General features: G+C 43.6%; 1 protein-coding gene across 6 annotated transcripts in view; it reads left to right on the top strand.

The window, feature by feature from the left end:
• DLG5 (discs large MAGUK scaffold protein 5) overlaps positions 1-12,951 on the top strand; it is a 183,338-nt gene that overhangs the window by 96,339 nt on the left and 74,048 nt on the right. For all 6 annotated transcript variants that reach the window (XR_013636069.1, XM_073353227.2, XM_073353225.2 and 3 more), the window contains exon 3: positions 1,465-1,630. Coding sequence is in view for 5 of the 6 variants with exons in the window: in XM_073353227.2 (XP_073209328.1) it covers positions 1,465-1,630 (166 nt within the window). In the remaining variant the exon portion in view is untranslated. The remainder of the gene's footprint in view (positions 1-1,464; positions 1,631-12,951) is intronic.

The following is a 12,951-nucleotide window of genomic DNA, read 5'->3' as shown; positions in this document are numbered from 1 at the left end:
TCACTTTAAAATCCTTCATCTTTATGTTGTTTTTTTTTAAAAATTATACCTCAGGCAAATTGTCAGTTTTTTTTTCTTGTGGAAAACTGCATTAGAAAATTACAGAATTACAAATCTCAGCATAGATCTAGATTATAACTTCTGTTCTGTGACCTGCATCTAAGATTAGAATCTGACAGTTAGCTGGCAGAACTAAAATTACAACTGGATTTAATGCCAGGATGTTTTGAAACAAAATACTTCAAATTAACAAGTCTTGGCTGGAAGTTAACCTCTTCTTACAGTGACCTGATGAATGGATGTTTATAGCTGTCTGAGGGAATGTGCACCATTAGTCACTGCTGAAATTTAAAAAACAACAACAGTGATTCAGTCACGTAAACCTCATGTGTGACAACCCATTCGGGAGACTGTCGTGTAATTCAGCTCGATAAATGTGATTAACTCATTTTAGAAAATAATATTCAAAATGTAATGCAAGATACTTTTCATATGTACCTTTGATTTTTTTTTTAAAAGGCATATTTCAAATGTATTGGATTGATCTGTTGTGATGTATCAAGGGGTATTGAATTGTTTTGTCACTCAGTACAGGTATTACATTCCAGATTCTTTTTGAATGTCAAAGCTGTTACATGATGTTTAATGTCTTCATGAATTTTTGTACCATCTTGATCCACAATGTTTGGGCATGGATTCTATCCTGGCAGCTGATTTAGTGAAGCTTGAGAGACTGTCTCAAAATGTCTCAGGCTTTCCATGTTTTATTTTGGGCTTATCCTGCATCATCAGTGGTGGCAAATAGTTAACTAAAGGTCAAGTTATTTTAAAAAGAGAGTCAATTGTAATACTTTGCAAAACAGTGAATGTATATAGTTAGGGGGTGTGTGTGTGTGTGTGTGTGTTGGGGAAAGCGGGGCGGAATTCTGAAGCAGCTGCATTGTTGTTCCCGGTGTAGACTAGCAAAGCTGCTACGTGCACTGATGGATCTTATTCCAGTTTCATCCATGCAATAAGCTCCACCATTGTCAATAACAGCTTTGCCCATAGTAGGGATTTGCAACACTGAAGCCACACTAGGAGCTGGCAACCAGTGTCTGTAATTGGGACAAATATCCAGTGTAGACAAAGGCCTCTCTATCTGCTGCTACTTATTTCCCATAAAATGTCTTCCACTTCTAGCACCTTGACTTGTTGGTGACTCTGTTGACAAGTATGTAAGGGCCTCGATCTTACAAACCAGTCTGCATTGTCAGATCCCTGCACCCTGTCAGTCTGAGTGAATTCATTGGAGCCTCATGAGGCAGCATGCAGGACTGCAGCTTGGGTGTTTTTTTTTTTTTTTTTTAAACAAAATTCTTATGCATGGTTTTTATCCATTTAGCCTGGCTAATTACAATGAACATATATTATTTGTTCAAGTCTTGAGAAGTTATCTGACAATCTAATTTATATTCTTATTAGGTACGACAGGCAAAGCATCATCCCCACCACCTGTCTTAGACACAAGGCAGATGAATGAGAAACTAGAGACTATTTTATTCCAGCTCCGCCAGGTTACACGTGAGAGGGATGAGTTACGCAAGCGCCTTGCACTTTCATCTCCTGGATCAACCTTCGATGACTGCAGGTAAAAAAAAAATATATATTATATTTGAATATGTCTTTAAGGGGTGTTGTATGTATTTTGGTTTTCATGAGTTACATGGACTGCCACTCATAGCTAAAGCAGTTAGCAAATAGATTGCAAAATGTGTTTATACCACTCCCAGAATGTATACACCTGGCACTAATATTTGTTGCTGACTCATGTGGATGATGAAAAGATATAGCTTTGTAGTTCCTGGGTGTTACCTCAACAGAAGACAAATGTCTCCTATAGTAGGGCATTTTTCAAACCCACTTTGCTGTTGGGCTCAAATGAGGGTTGGCAGCGCTCCAGTCCATGGAAATTCATTTGTCATTGGGTATGAGTCCATTCTCCACAGACCTGAGTCTCCTCTTACCTTTAGAGTTTTTGGAGGGACTGAGACCTACCACAGGGTCCTATGTCTTCTGGGTAACAGTGTTCTCCTAACTTCTTCCTGGGATCCGCAGGGGAAACTGGGTAACCACATGTAGGATTAAGAGCCACTTATTACTGCCCATTGCTTCTGAGCTAATGATTAGCAAGAGAGGGGTGAACAGCTCTTCCACTCCAAGAGTTCTGGTGCGAGAGTATATAAAACACTTGCAAAACCCACTTGTCCACAGTGAATGGGCAACTTAGGGCTGGAAAGTTACTGCCTTCTTCCTTGGAGAGGACGGGTGGAGAAGTCATGGCTAGTGTTATTGAGGAGGGGAGGGGAAAGGAAAGGCAGTGAGCAGAATGGATAGAGCTGCTTCTCTTTACAAAGGAGAGGAAGCTAAGGAGCAGAGCAAGCTCCGAACTACTTCTCTTTGGGAGTAAGAGAGGAGGCCAGCAGCTTTCTGTGTGAGAGCAGGGCAAATGGACTAGCAGCAGCAATAGAGCCCTGCATAGAGAGATGGCCCGGCATAAAATGTCTTGTAGGAAAAGGGGGCTCCCCAGCACTAACTTACTGGGGATACAGCATATACTGATTGTGGGGGCTGCACACTGTTAATGTGCAACTCTCCACTGAGCAATGCTGGGCACCCACAAATTTAAATAATTAGTGCCGCCCCCAATAAACTAAGCCTGGGCGACCCCAATATTCATTGTTTTAATTGGAAGAGGGGGCTGCCTTGCAATCTGCTGTTAGGTGGGAAGCATTAATTCAGAGTGCGGAGGCCTCCAAGGTAGGTGAGGGAGATGGGGAAAGGGTTGGTTTATTTTGGAGGAATGAGAATGTGATCCTATAGAAACATGGGTTTGAGGGGCTATGCTAGTACAGGTATTTTCTACTAATGCTAGTAGACTCAGTCGTTGGCATAGAACTTGTCAGGGAAATATGTTGAGCCCTGGAGTAAATTAGTCCCACGGCCACTGGATGCTGAAATGCATTTACAAAACACAGACTTCTTGGGGAGGCCTGAGGCAAATCTTGGTCTGCGCCTCAGTTTCCCCATTTGTCAGTTGTGCCTTTTGTAATGGGGTCTCTGCTAACCTGAGTATTAGAAGCAAGACTGTTAACTATGAACTTTCAGACCTTCTGAACATTTTCAGGATTTGAACCCGTGAACTGGAGTTGAAAGACTGTGTTTGCCATTATCAGTCCCTGAGCCAGCCATTCTACCTACCTCACAGGGGTGCTGTGAGACTTACTTAACGAGCATTAAACCCTTTGAACTTCTGTCACATATTCTATCAAAGGATCTCCAAAGCATTTTTGTGTATCATTTGACCCAATCCTGAAGCTGTTGTTAAGTTTTCACTTAGGCAGAACTCCCATTTGAAGCAGACGGAGTTTGCCTGACTTAAGGATTTGGCTGCCTGACTACCAGTATTTTATAATAATAATTTCTTGTAACATAAGTCAGGATATTATTATAAGGTTCTGCTTTTAGGGTGCCAAGTTTTGTTTGTTTTTTTTTTTTTTGAACAAGAGATCAATCCACTGCTATAGCTGCAGGAAATGTGTGCAATGGAAAATATATTTATAAGCTTTTTACAGTTTTAAGAACAACTTTTTAAAAATAAATATTGTGGTTGACCAATGTTTAAACAGCCTATATTAAAGAGGGATAGGTACTAGTTTCCAAACAATTAGAGAGATTTCAGAAATAGAAAATGAATAGATTGAGTTGACTTCACTTTCATTCTTTAAAAAATAAATAAATCTCCTTTATAGTACTTTTTCATATTGCTTTTAATTTCCATTTTGCAGTCCTTCCCCATTGATCTCTGTAGGACCATAGGGTTGGGCCCAGGTATTGTAAGTAGAGCTGTGTGTATATACATATCTCTCCTCTTCCCCCCCCCCCGGGCTTCAGTGCCCAAACCAAAAAGAAAAAGTAAAAAATTATAACATTTTGTTTGACCCAGAAGGACATATTTTTGTTTTGTTTTTGTGGTTTTGCCTCTTTTCGATTTTGTTAAAAAATTTGAAGTACAATTCATATGAACAGTTGTTTCAAATGAAAAAGTTAAAACATTTTGTTTTAAAAATGTTGAAACAAAACATTTTATTTTTCAGATTTTTTTTTTTTACAGAAATAATTTGTCAAATTCTTTAAATGTTTTGGTCAACCCAAATCTGTGTGTGTTTGATGAAAAAATGTTTTGTACTTCAACTTTCCCCCAGCTCTAAATGTAAGCTTTTTTTGTTAGCTTTTTGTTCTACCTAAAGGCTTGTGCTTTTCCTTCTGTTTGTGGGTGTACACAAGTAGTATTGGCAAACTGAGATCCTGGCCTGTCATGATGCGGGGGATTAAAAACACTTCTATCAGAGTTGAGTATGCTGGGAAAGAGGAGTGGTTTGTTTCCAAAGTAGGGTACATGCTGCTATGCCAGCGAGTGCTAGCTGAACTTAGTTTGTATTTCCTTGCTAATGTGACCAGATTCCAGTCTTGCCCTGATGTATACTGAAGGCAATCCAATTGGAATCCAAAGGGAGTTTCAGTGGGAGTTATTTAGTAGAACCTCAAAGTTATGAACACCTCGGGAATGGAGGTTGTTTGTAACTCTAAAATGTTCGTAACTCTCAACAAAATGTTATGGCTGTTCTTTCTAAGGTTTACAACGGGACATTGATTTAATACAGCTTTGATACTTGTGCAGAAGAAAAATGCTACTTTTAACCATCTTAATTTAAATGGAACAAGCACAGAAACAGTTTCCTTACCTTGTCAAATCTTTTTTTAAACTTTCACTTTATTTTTTTTAGTATTTTACTTGTAACACTACTGTACTGTACTTGCTTTCCACCCCGTCTCTGCAGCTGCCTGATTGTGTACTTCCGGTTCCAAATGAAGTGTGTGGTTGACCGGTCAGTTTGTAACTCTGAGGTTCTACTGTATATGAGTCAAAGCAGGATTTGACCTGTAATTCTTACGCTTTGGATTTATAGATTTGTTTATATGCTTTGAAACTGACATTTCTATAAAATATAACACATCTCTTTAATTAAAATAATCTCCTTGCTCTAGGGAACATAGTTCTGCAACTTGGGGCAAAGTAAAATTGCCCAGATCTGAACTCTGATCTGACTGCTGTATAGTTTTAAAAGGATGTGTATTGCTGTAACAGTTTGATCTTTGATTTTTTGATCTATAATATAATTCCATCTGCATTTCCACATTGCCTTCGGTTGGTGGGGCTTAAACCTCTAAAATGGCAATATAGAACATTCTTCTGTTTACATCTGGTCCAGCTATCTAGGATACAAGTACCAGCATCATTGCAGTTAGCAGAGTAGCAGCCGTGTTAGTCTGTGTCCGCAAAAAGAAAAGGAGGACTTGTGGCACCCTAGAGACTAACAAATTTGCCACAATTCCTCCTTTTCTTATTGCGGTTAGCGCCACCTTTGGGTAGGTAGGTTAGATTGTGTACACCTGCAGTATTTCTGTGTGTTTATTTCCAGCTGAGTCTTTGTAAGGTAAGGATTCTAAATATTAACTTCAGCGGAGTTGGAGACATTGGACATTCTTTCTTCACTTTACAGGAAAAAAAAATGTTGTTTGCCTTTGAGACAAGCTTATCAGTTGCCTTTTTGTTGAATCTCTCACACTGAAATATTTTGCCGAATGTACATTTCTGATTACAAGCTTAATATGAGCATGTGTTTATTAGACTCAATAAGCATAGTGTATTCACTGGGATTTAAACTGCGGTTCAATTAACATCATTTTAATTACTCTGTTGGACAGATGGTGTCTGCTTTCAATAATTTCACCCTAAAGCCTCATTTAAGTCATACTTGGGTTCTGAATGCTTCTGTCAGGGGCATGGATAAATGTAGAATGACATTTATTTTTGGTAACTTGGATTAACATTTTGAAAAGGAAATACTCTCTAACAGTTGATAATGCTGATAACTCATACAGCACTATTAATATAGGGGTATTCTGCTGCTTGGCATTCTTGATGGGAGAACATGTAAAAATAGTGTACATGAAAGTCTGGCTTCGTTACTGGAAGTTCATCTGTAATGTGAAGTTCAGTTTTAAATGCTGTTCTGATTTGTCAGGCAAGACGGTTGTTCCCAAGACCAGTTTCATGTTGGGAGAGGGGAGTTAAATGCTGAGACACAATTGCTCCCTTTGAGTTCTTCAGTCAAAATATAGCTCTATTCCTAAAGTAAACAAATAAAATAAAAAGGCACGTTAGTATTGCTCACATACTCCTTGTTAGTCTGTGAATCTTATGTGATCAGTATTTTATTTTTACTACTCTCACCACTGCAGCTGTGCAAAGACCACTTCCATTCTTCCTCATCAATTGAACTGCCAGCTAGATTTCAGTTCCAGAATCCTTACTGCTGTTTATATCTGAAGCAGAAAGAATCCTGATTACTTTTCAGGCTGAGCTTGCAGTGCTGCCATTTCGGGGGTGGGGAAACGTGATCTAAACTGGCAACTGAACAAATTTGATAGGAAACTAAATGGGTTCAAAAGAATCAGTGAGTTTCACTCAGCTCTCTTCATTGCCTACTGCAGCGTTTCCCAAACTTTTTTGGCCACGGAACGTTTATAATATTATTTTGTAGTCATTTGGTTTTCAAATTAAAAATTGTGTTATTTATGCTCAAATATATTTTATTTTATAAAACAAAGCAAAAATACAAATTTAAAATAATTTGAACTAACAATTTCTAACTGGAAAGCGCGTATAAAGTAGTACAAAAATCAAGTGCAAGAGTCAAAATTAAATTCTAGATTCTTTCACGGAACACCTATTCACATCGTGTGGAACACCAGTGTTCTGCGGAACACAGTTTGGGAAACGCTGGCCTACTTGTTAGTTTCATTTTTAGGGGACCCAGGAGACAGGTCATGTGACTATCAAATGTTTCATTGTGAAACCAGAAAACTCAGTCTTGGAAAAACATTGTGACGATCCAGAGATAGCAAAGAGTTTAATTTAGAGTTTCTACGGAAGTTTAATGGGCCAAAAACACGTTAGGACAAAATACTGCTAGTTTGGTTTGTTACCAACACTAAAATTAGTAGTTTCACACAACTAGAGGGTTTCCTAACAAAAACTTCCCATTGCCCCTTAGCTCAGTAAATGAGTTGTGTGAGAGTTCATGATAAATTAGTCCAACAGCCAGCCAAGGTAGATGTTTTTAGTTGTTTTCATCTAGTCATTCTGATATCATTTTAAATTCCGGTCTCTGAAGTAATCCTTGATTTAGAGTGGCTTGTAATTTGCACATCTCATTAAAGGCTATTAGGGGTGTGGTGTTCTTCGAGTGATTACCCATATGTATTCCACAATAGGTGTGTGTGCTTGCCACATGCACCGGTGCTGGAAGTTTTTCCCCCAGCAGTACCTGTAGGGGGAGCACCCCAGCGACCTCTGGAGTGGTGCCTCCATGGCGCGGTATAAGGGGAGCTGCCTGCTCCCCCCACCCTCAGTTCCTTCTTGCTGCCGAGTGAAGGTGCATCGGAACTGTGCTGCTCCAGCTTTGCTGTAGCTCATCCCCAGAACTTTTTAGTTTGTTCAGTGCTAGTACCTATAGTTAGTTAGCTGTTACAGTTAGTTCATTTAGTTAGAGTACCTGGGCTGGGGCATGCCACGTGCCCCGGGTTTTAAGGCGTGCGACACTTGTAGGCAATCTATGCCAAGGAGTGATCCACACGCGGACTGTCTACACTGTTTGGGTGAGACCCATATCAGTGATTGTTGGAAAATTTGAAAGTCGTTTAAACCTCGGACTAAGAGAGAGAGAGACATTAGGCTCCGGGCCATTCTCATGGAGTCGGTGCTGGTCTCGGCTCCGGTGTGCTGCTCCGAGTCGGTATGAAGCACCGCAGCATTGGTACGTGGCGACCTTCCAGTGCCTTCGACTAGTCGGCACCGCGCACCGTCTATGGGGCATAAGAAGGCTAAAAAAGTGCCTTCTTCGCAGCGGCACTGAGGTAACCGGGGGCAGAGACTAGACATGTCAGGCAGTCCTCGATCCCCTTTGGCCTCTAGATCTCCAACTCACGTTGAGTGGAGTAACCCAGCCACATAGGACCAGGCCTCCCCGGATGTCTGGATGCCATCCACGCTGGAGGCCCTGCAGGTGGCCAAAGACGGCATGACCATGCTGGTACCAGGAGCACCGCCGGTGTCGGTCCCCGCTCCAGAGGTAAGCCACCTCTGGGTTCTCAAGTAGAGTTGGACCTTGCAAAGGGAATTAAAACCAATAGTAAAAGGTTCTATAGTCATATAAATAGGAAGAAAACAAAGAAAGAAGAAGTGGGACCGCTGAAAACTGAGGATGGAGTGGAGGTCAAGGATAATCTAGGCATGGCCCAATATCTAAACAAATACTTTGCCTCAGTCTTTAATAAGACTAAAGAGGATCTTAGGGATAATGGTAGCATGATAAATGGGAATGAGGATATGGAGGTAGACATCACCATATCTGAGGTAGAAGCGAAACTCAAACAGCTTAATGGGGCTAAATCGGGGGGCCCAGATAATCTTCATCCAAGAATATTAAAAGAATTGGCACAAGAAATTGCAAGCCCATTAGCAAGAATTTTTAATGAATCTGTAAATTCAGGGGTTGTACCATATGATTGGAGAATTGCTAACATAGTTCCTATTTTTAAGAAAGGGAAAAAAAGTGATCCAAGTAATTATAGGCCTGTTAGTTTGACATCTGTAGTATGCAAGGTCTTGGAAAAAATTTTGAAGGAGAAGGTAGTTAAGGACATTGAAGTCAATGGTAAATGGGACAAAATACAACATGGTTTTACAAAAGGTAGATCGTGCCAAACCAACCTGATTTCCTTCTTTGAGAGAGTAACAGATTTTTTAGATAAAGGAAACGCAGTGGATCTAATTTATTTAGATTTTAGTAAGGCGTTTGATACTGTGCCACATGGGGAATTATTAGTTAAATTGGATAAGATGGGCATCAATAGGAAAATTGAAAGGTGGATAGGGAATTGGTTAAAGGGGAGACTACAACGGGTCCTACTGAAAGGTGAACTGTCAAGTTGGAGGGAGGTTACCAGTGGAGTTCCTCAAGGATCAGTTTTGGGACCAATCTTATTTAATCTTTTTATTACTGACCTGGGCACAAAAAGTGGGAGTGTGCTAATAAAGTTTGCAGATGATACAAAGCTGGGAGGTATTGCTAATTTAGAGAAGGACAGGGATACCCTACAGGAGGATCTGGATGACCTTGTAAACTGGAGTAATAGGAATAGGATGAAATTTAATAGTGAGAAGTGTAAGGTCATGCATTTAGGGATTAATAACAAGAATTTTAGTTATAAGCTAGGGACGCATCAACTAGAAGTAACGGAGGAGGAAAAGGACCTTGGAGTATTGGTTGATCATAGGTTGACTATGAGCTGCCAATGTGATATGGCTGTGAAAAAAGCTAATGTCGTCTTGGGATGCATCAGGAGAGGTATTTCCAGTAGGGATAAGGAGGTTTTAGTACCGTTATATAAGGCACTGGTGAGACCTCACCTGGAATACTGTGTGCAGTTCTGGTCTCCCATGTTTAAGAAGGATGAATTCAAACTGGAACAGGTACAGAGAAGGGCTACTAGGATGATCCGAGGAATGGAAAACTTGTCTTATGAAAGGAGACTCAGGGAGCTTGGCTTGTTTAGCCTAACTAAAAGAAGGTTGAGGGGAGATATGATTGCTCTCTATAAATATATCAGAGGGATAAATACCAGAGAGGGAGAGGAATTATTTAAACTCAGTACCAATGTGGACACAAGAACAAATGGATATAAACTGGCCACTACGAAATTTAGATTAGAAATTAGACGAAGGTTTCTAACCATCAGAGGAGTGAAGTTTTGGAATAGCCTTCCGAGGGAAGTAGTGGGGGCAAAAGATCTATCTTGCTTTAAGATTAAACTCGATAAGTTTATGGAGGAGATGGTATGATGGGATAACATGGTTTTGGTAATTAAATATTCATGGTAAATAGGCCCAATGGCCTGTGATGGGTTTTTAGATGGGGTAAGATCCAAGTTACCCGGGAAAGAATTTTCTGTAGTATCTGGCTGATGAATCTTGCCCATATGCTCAGGGTTTAGCTGATCGCCATATTTGGGGTCGGGAAGGAATTTTCCTCCAGGGCAGATTGGAAGGCCCTGGAGGTTTTTCGCCTTCCTCTGTAGCATGGGGCATGGGTCACTTGCTGGAGGATTCTCTGCTCCTTGAGGTCTTCAAACTACAATTTGAGGACTTCAATAGCACAGATATAGGTGTGAGGTCTTTTTTAGGAGTGGTGGGTGAAGTTCTGTGGCCTGCATTGTGCAGGAGGTCAGACTAGATGATCATAATGGTCCCTTCTGACCTAAATATCTATGAATCTATAAACAGTCGCCCCCGGCGCAGCACCTGTCTCGGTCATGGGAATGTTCCCGACTCGTTCTCCACCCAGCGACCGTTTGGGATGCAGTCCACGTGGCTCGTCCTTGACTCCCACCAGACTGTCTGGTTGGGTACCGTCTGACTGGGACTCCTGGCACCGCTCCACGCCATGGAGCGATTACCGTCGGGACCGAGGCAGACATCGCCAGAGGCCCTTGTCTCACAGGGGTCACTGCAACCGGTCGCGGCATGGATGTCTTCGCCGTTCCTGCTTGGAATCCCACTCCAAGTCTCCGCCAAGGCACAGTGCCGCAGCCCAGGGCGTAGATCGCCAGCACCGCGCTGTCATGGGTCCGCCCGTTGGAGCAGTTCGCAGAGCAGCAGATACAGGCAGTACTGGTCCTCCACATCGAGATCGCGGTCCTGTGGGCGACGCCCCTCCCGGCACCGCTGTTCCTCCCGGTCCCGTGACAGTGGTAGGTCATTCATTTGCCCGGGCTCCGCTCGTAGTTGCCCTTCCATGAGGCAGGCCAGCCAGGCCGAGCACCTGGGGCCGTCGGTGCCACAGCAGATGCAGAGGCACCGGGCCCAATGGCCGGCACAGGCCGGTGAGGGCCTGCTTGGTAGCCAGAGCCTCAGAGGCGCCGTTGGTCTCTCTCTCCAGGCCCCCAAGGAGAGGGTTGGTGGGACGTATGTCCTCGGCACCATGCCCGGAGACCAACCAAGTGGTGGACCCTCCATTGCCGGTGGATATCCAGAGCACCATACTGGCTTCCTCTCCCTCCCCGGATGAGGCGATAGCAGCCCTGCCCCGCTCCATCCCGCAGGAGGACTTCAAGAACTTTTAAAATGGGTGGCATCGAGCCTTCACCTCCAGGCAGAGGAGCTGGAGGAGTCCTTGGACTCCCTGTTCAGTGTACTGTCATCTTCGGCACCAGGCAGAGTGGCTTTGCCCCTCCATGAGGGGGTGGCAAGGATTTCAAATGCCCTGTGGCAAACGCTGTCTGCCCTGGCCCCCATCTCAAAGAAGGCAGAATGCAAGTACTTTGTACCCACCAAGGGGCACGAGTACCTCTACACCCACCCAACACCCAACTGCCTGGTGGTCAAGTCGGTCAACCACAGGGAGTGGCAGGGCCAACCAGCCCCCATTCTGAAAAATAAAGACTCAGGGAGGCTGGACTCTTTTGGCAGAAAGGTTTATTCATCCTGGAGTTTCTAGTTGCGGGTGGCAAACCATCAGGCTCTCCTGGGCAGGTACAAATTCAACTTGTGGGGTTCGCTGCCCAAATTCGAGGACTCCCTCCAGGAGCACAATAAGAAAGAGATCAAGGAGCTGGTGGAGGAGGGTGCAGCTGCTGCCAGGGCGTCCCTGTAGTCGGCGTCAAATGTGGCAGACACGGCAGTTCGATCCATGGCCTCGGTGGTGGCTTCTGCTCTCCGGGCTGTCCAGTGAGGCGCAGTCGGCCATGCAGCAGCTCCCGTTTGACGGCAAGGCTCTGTTTGCTGAACAAATGGGTACACAGCTGCATGGCATGAAGGACTCCCACATGACTCTGCAGACTCTGGATCTTTGTGTTCCAGCTCCGGCCAAAACTAAGTTTAAGCCACAGCAGGCCACTGCTCCGGCTGCCCTGCCTAAGTACGAGGCCGTCTACAAAAAGTCGAGAGACTATAAGAGTATGTCTACACTTCGAAATTATGTTGCATTTTTGAAGTCGATTTTTTTAGAAAGCGATTTTATACAGTCGATTGTGTGTGTCCCCACTTAAGACCATTAAGTCAGTGGAGTGCGTCCACAGTACCAAGGATAGCGTCAACTTCCGGAGCATTGCACTGTGGGTAGCTATCCCACAATCTCCGCCACCCATTAGAATTCTGGGTTGAGATCCCAATACCTGATGGGGCAAAAAACATTGTCGCGGGTGGTTCTGGGTACATGTCAGGCCTCCGTGAAAGCAACAGCAGACAATTGTTTCGTGCCTTTTTTCCTGGGTTACCCATGCAGACGCCATACCACGGCAAGCATGGAGCCCACTCAGCTCACCGTATGTCTCCTGGGTGTTGGCAGATGCGGGACTGCATTGCTACACAGCAGCAACTTATTGCCTTGTGGCAGCAGATGGTGCATTAAGGCTAGTAGCCGTCCTTGTCTCCTGAGTGCTCTTGGCCGGCCTCGGTGAAGTCAGTCAGGGCGCCTGGGCAGACATGGGTGCTCCTGGCAAATCTTGGTGAGGTCTGTTGGGGCACCTGGACATAAATGGGAGTGACTCAGGTCATTCTCTTCTTTAAGTTTTGTCTAATGGAGATTCAGTCCTGCCTGGAATATTGGCAGAGGCATATTGAGCCTTCCCCCCTTCCCTCTCATCAGCAGGGTCCTGGAGAAAGTAAAAATGGACAAAGCACGGGTTCTTCTGATTGCCCCAGCAGCATTGGTACGGGATCCTCATGGGCCTGGCAGTGGCTTCACCGCAGCCTTTGCTGCTCCGCCTGGACCTGTTCTCCCAGGA

Source organism: Lepidochelys kempii, chromosome 7 (assembly GCF_965140285.1).
Source record: "Lepidochelys kempii isolate rLepKem1 chromosome 7, rLepKem1.hap1, whole genome shotgun sequence".
Lineage (NCBI taxonomy): Eukaryota > Metazoa > Chordata > Testudines > Cheloniidae > Lepidochelys > Lepidochelys kempii.
The sequence above is the reverse complement of the archived record's forward strand: the minus strand, read 5'-3'. Positions and strand labels throughout refer to the sequence as shown.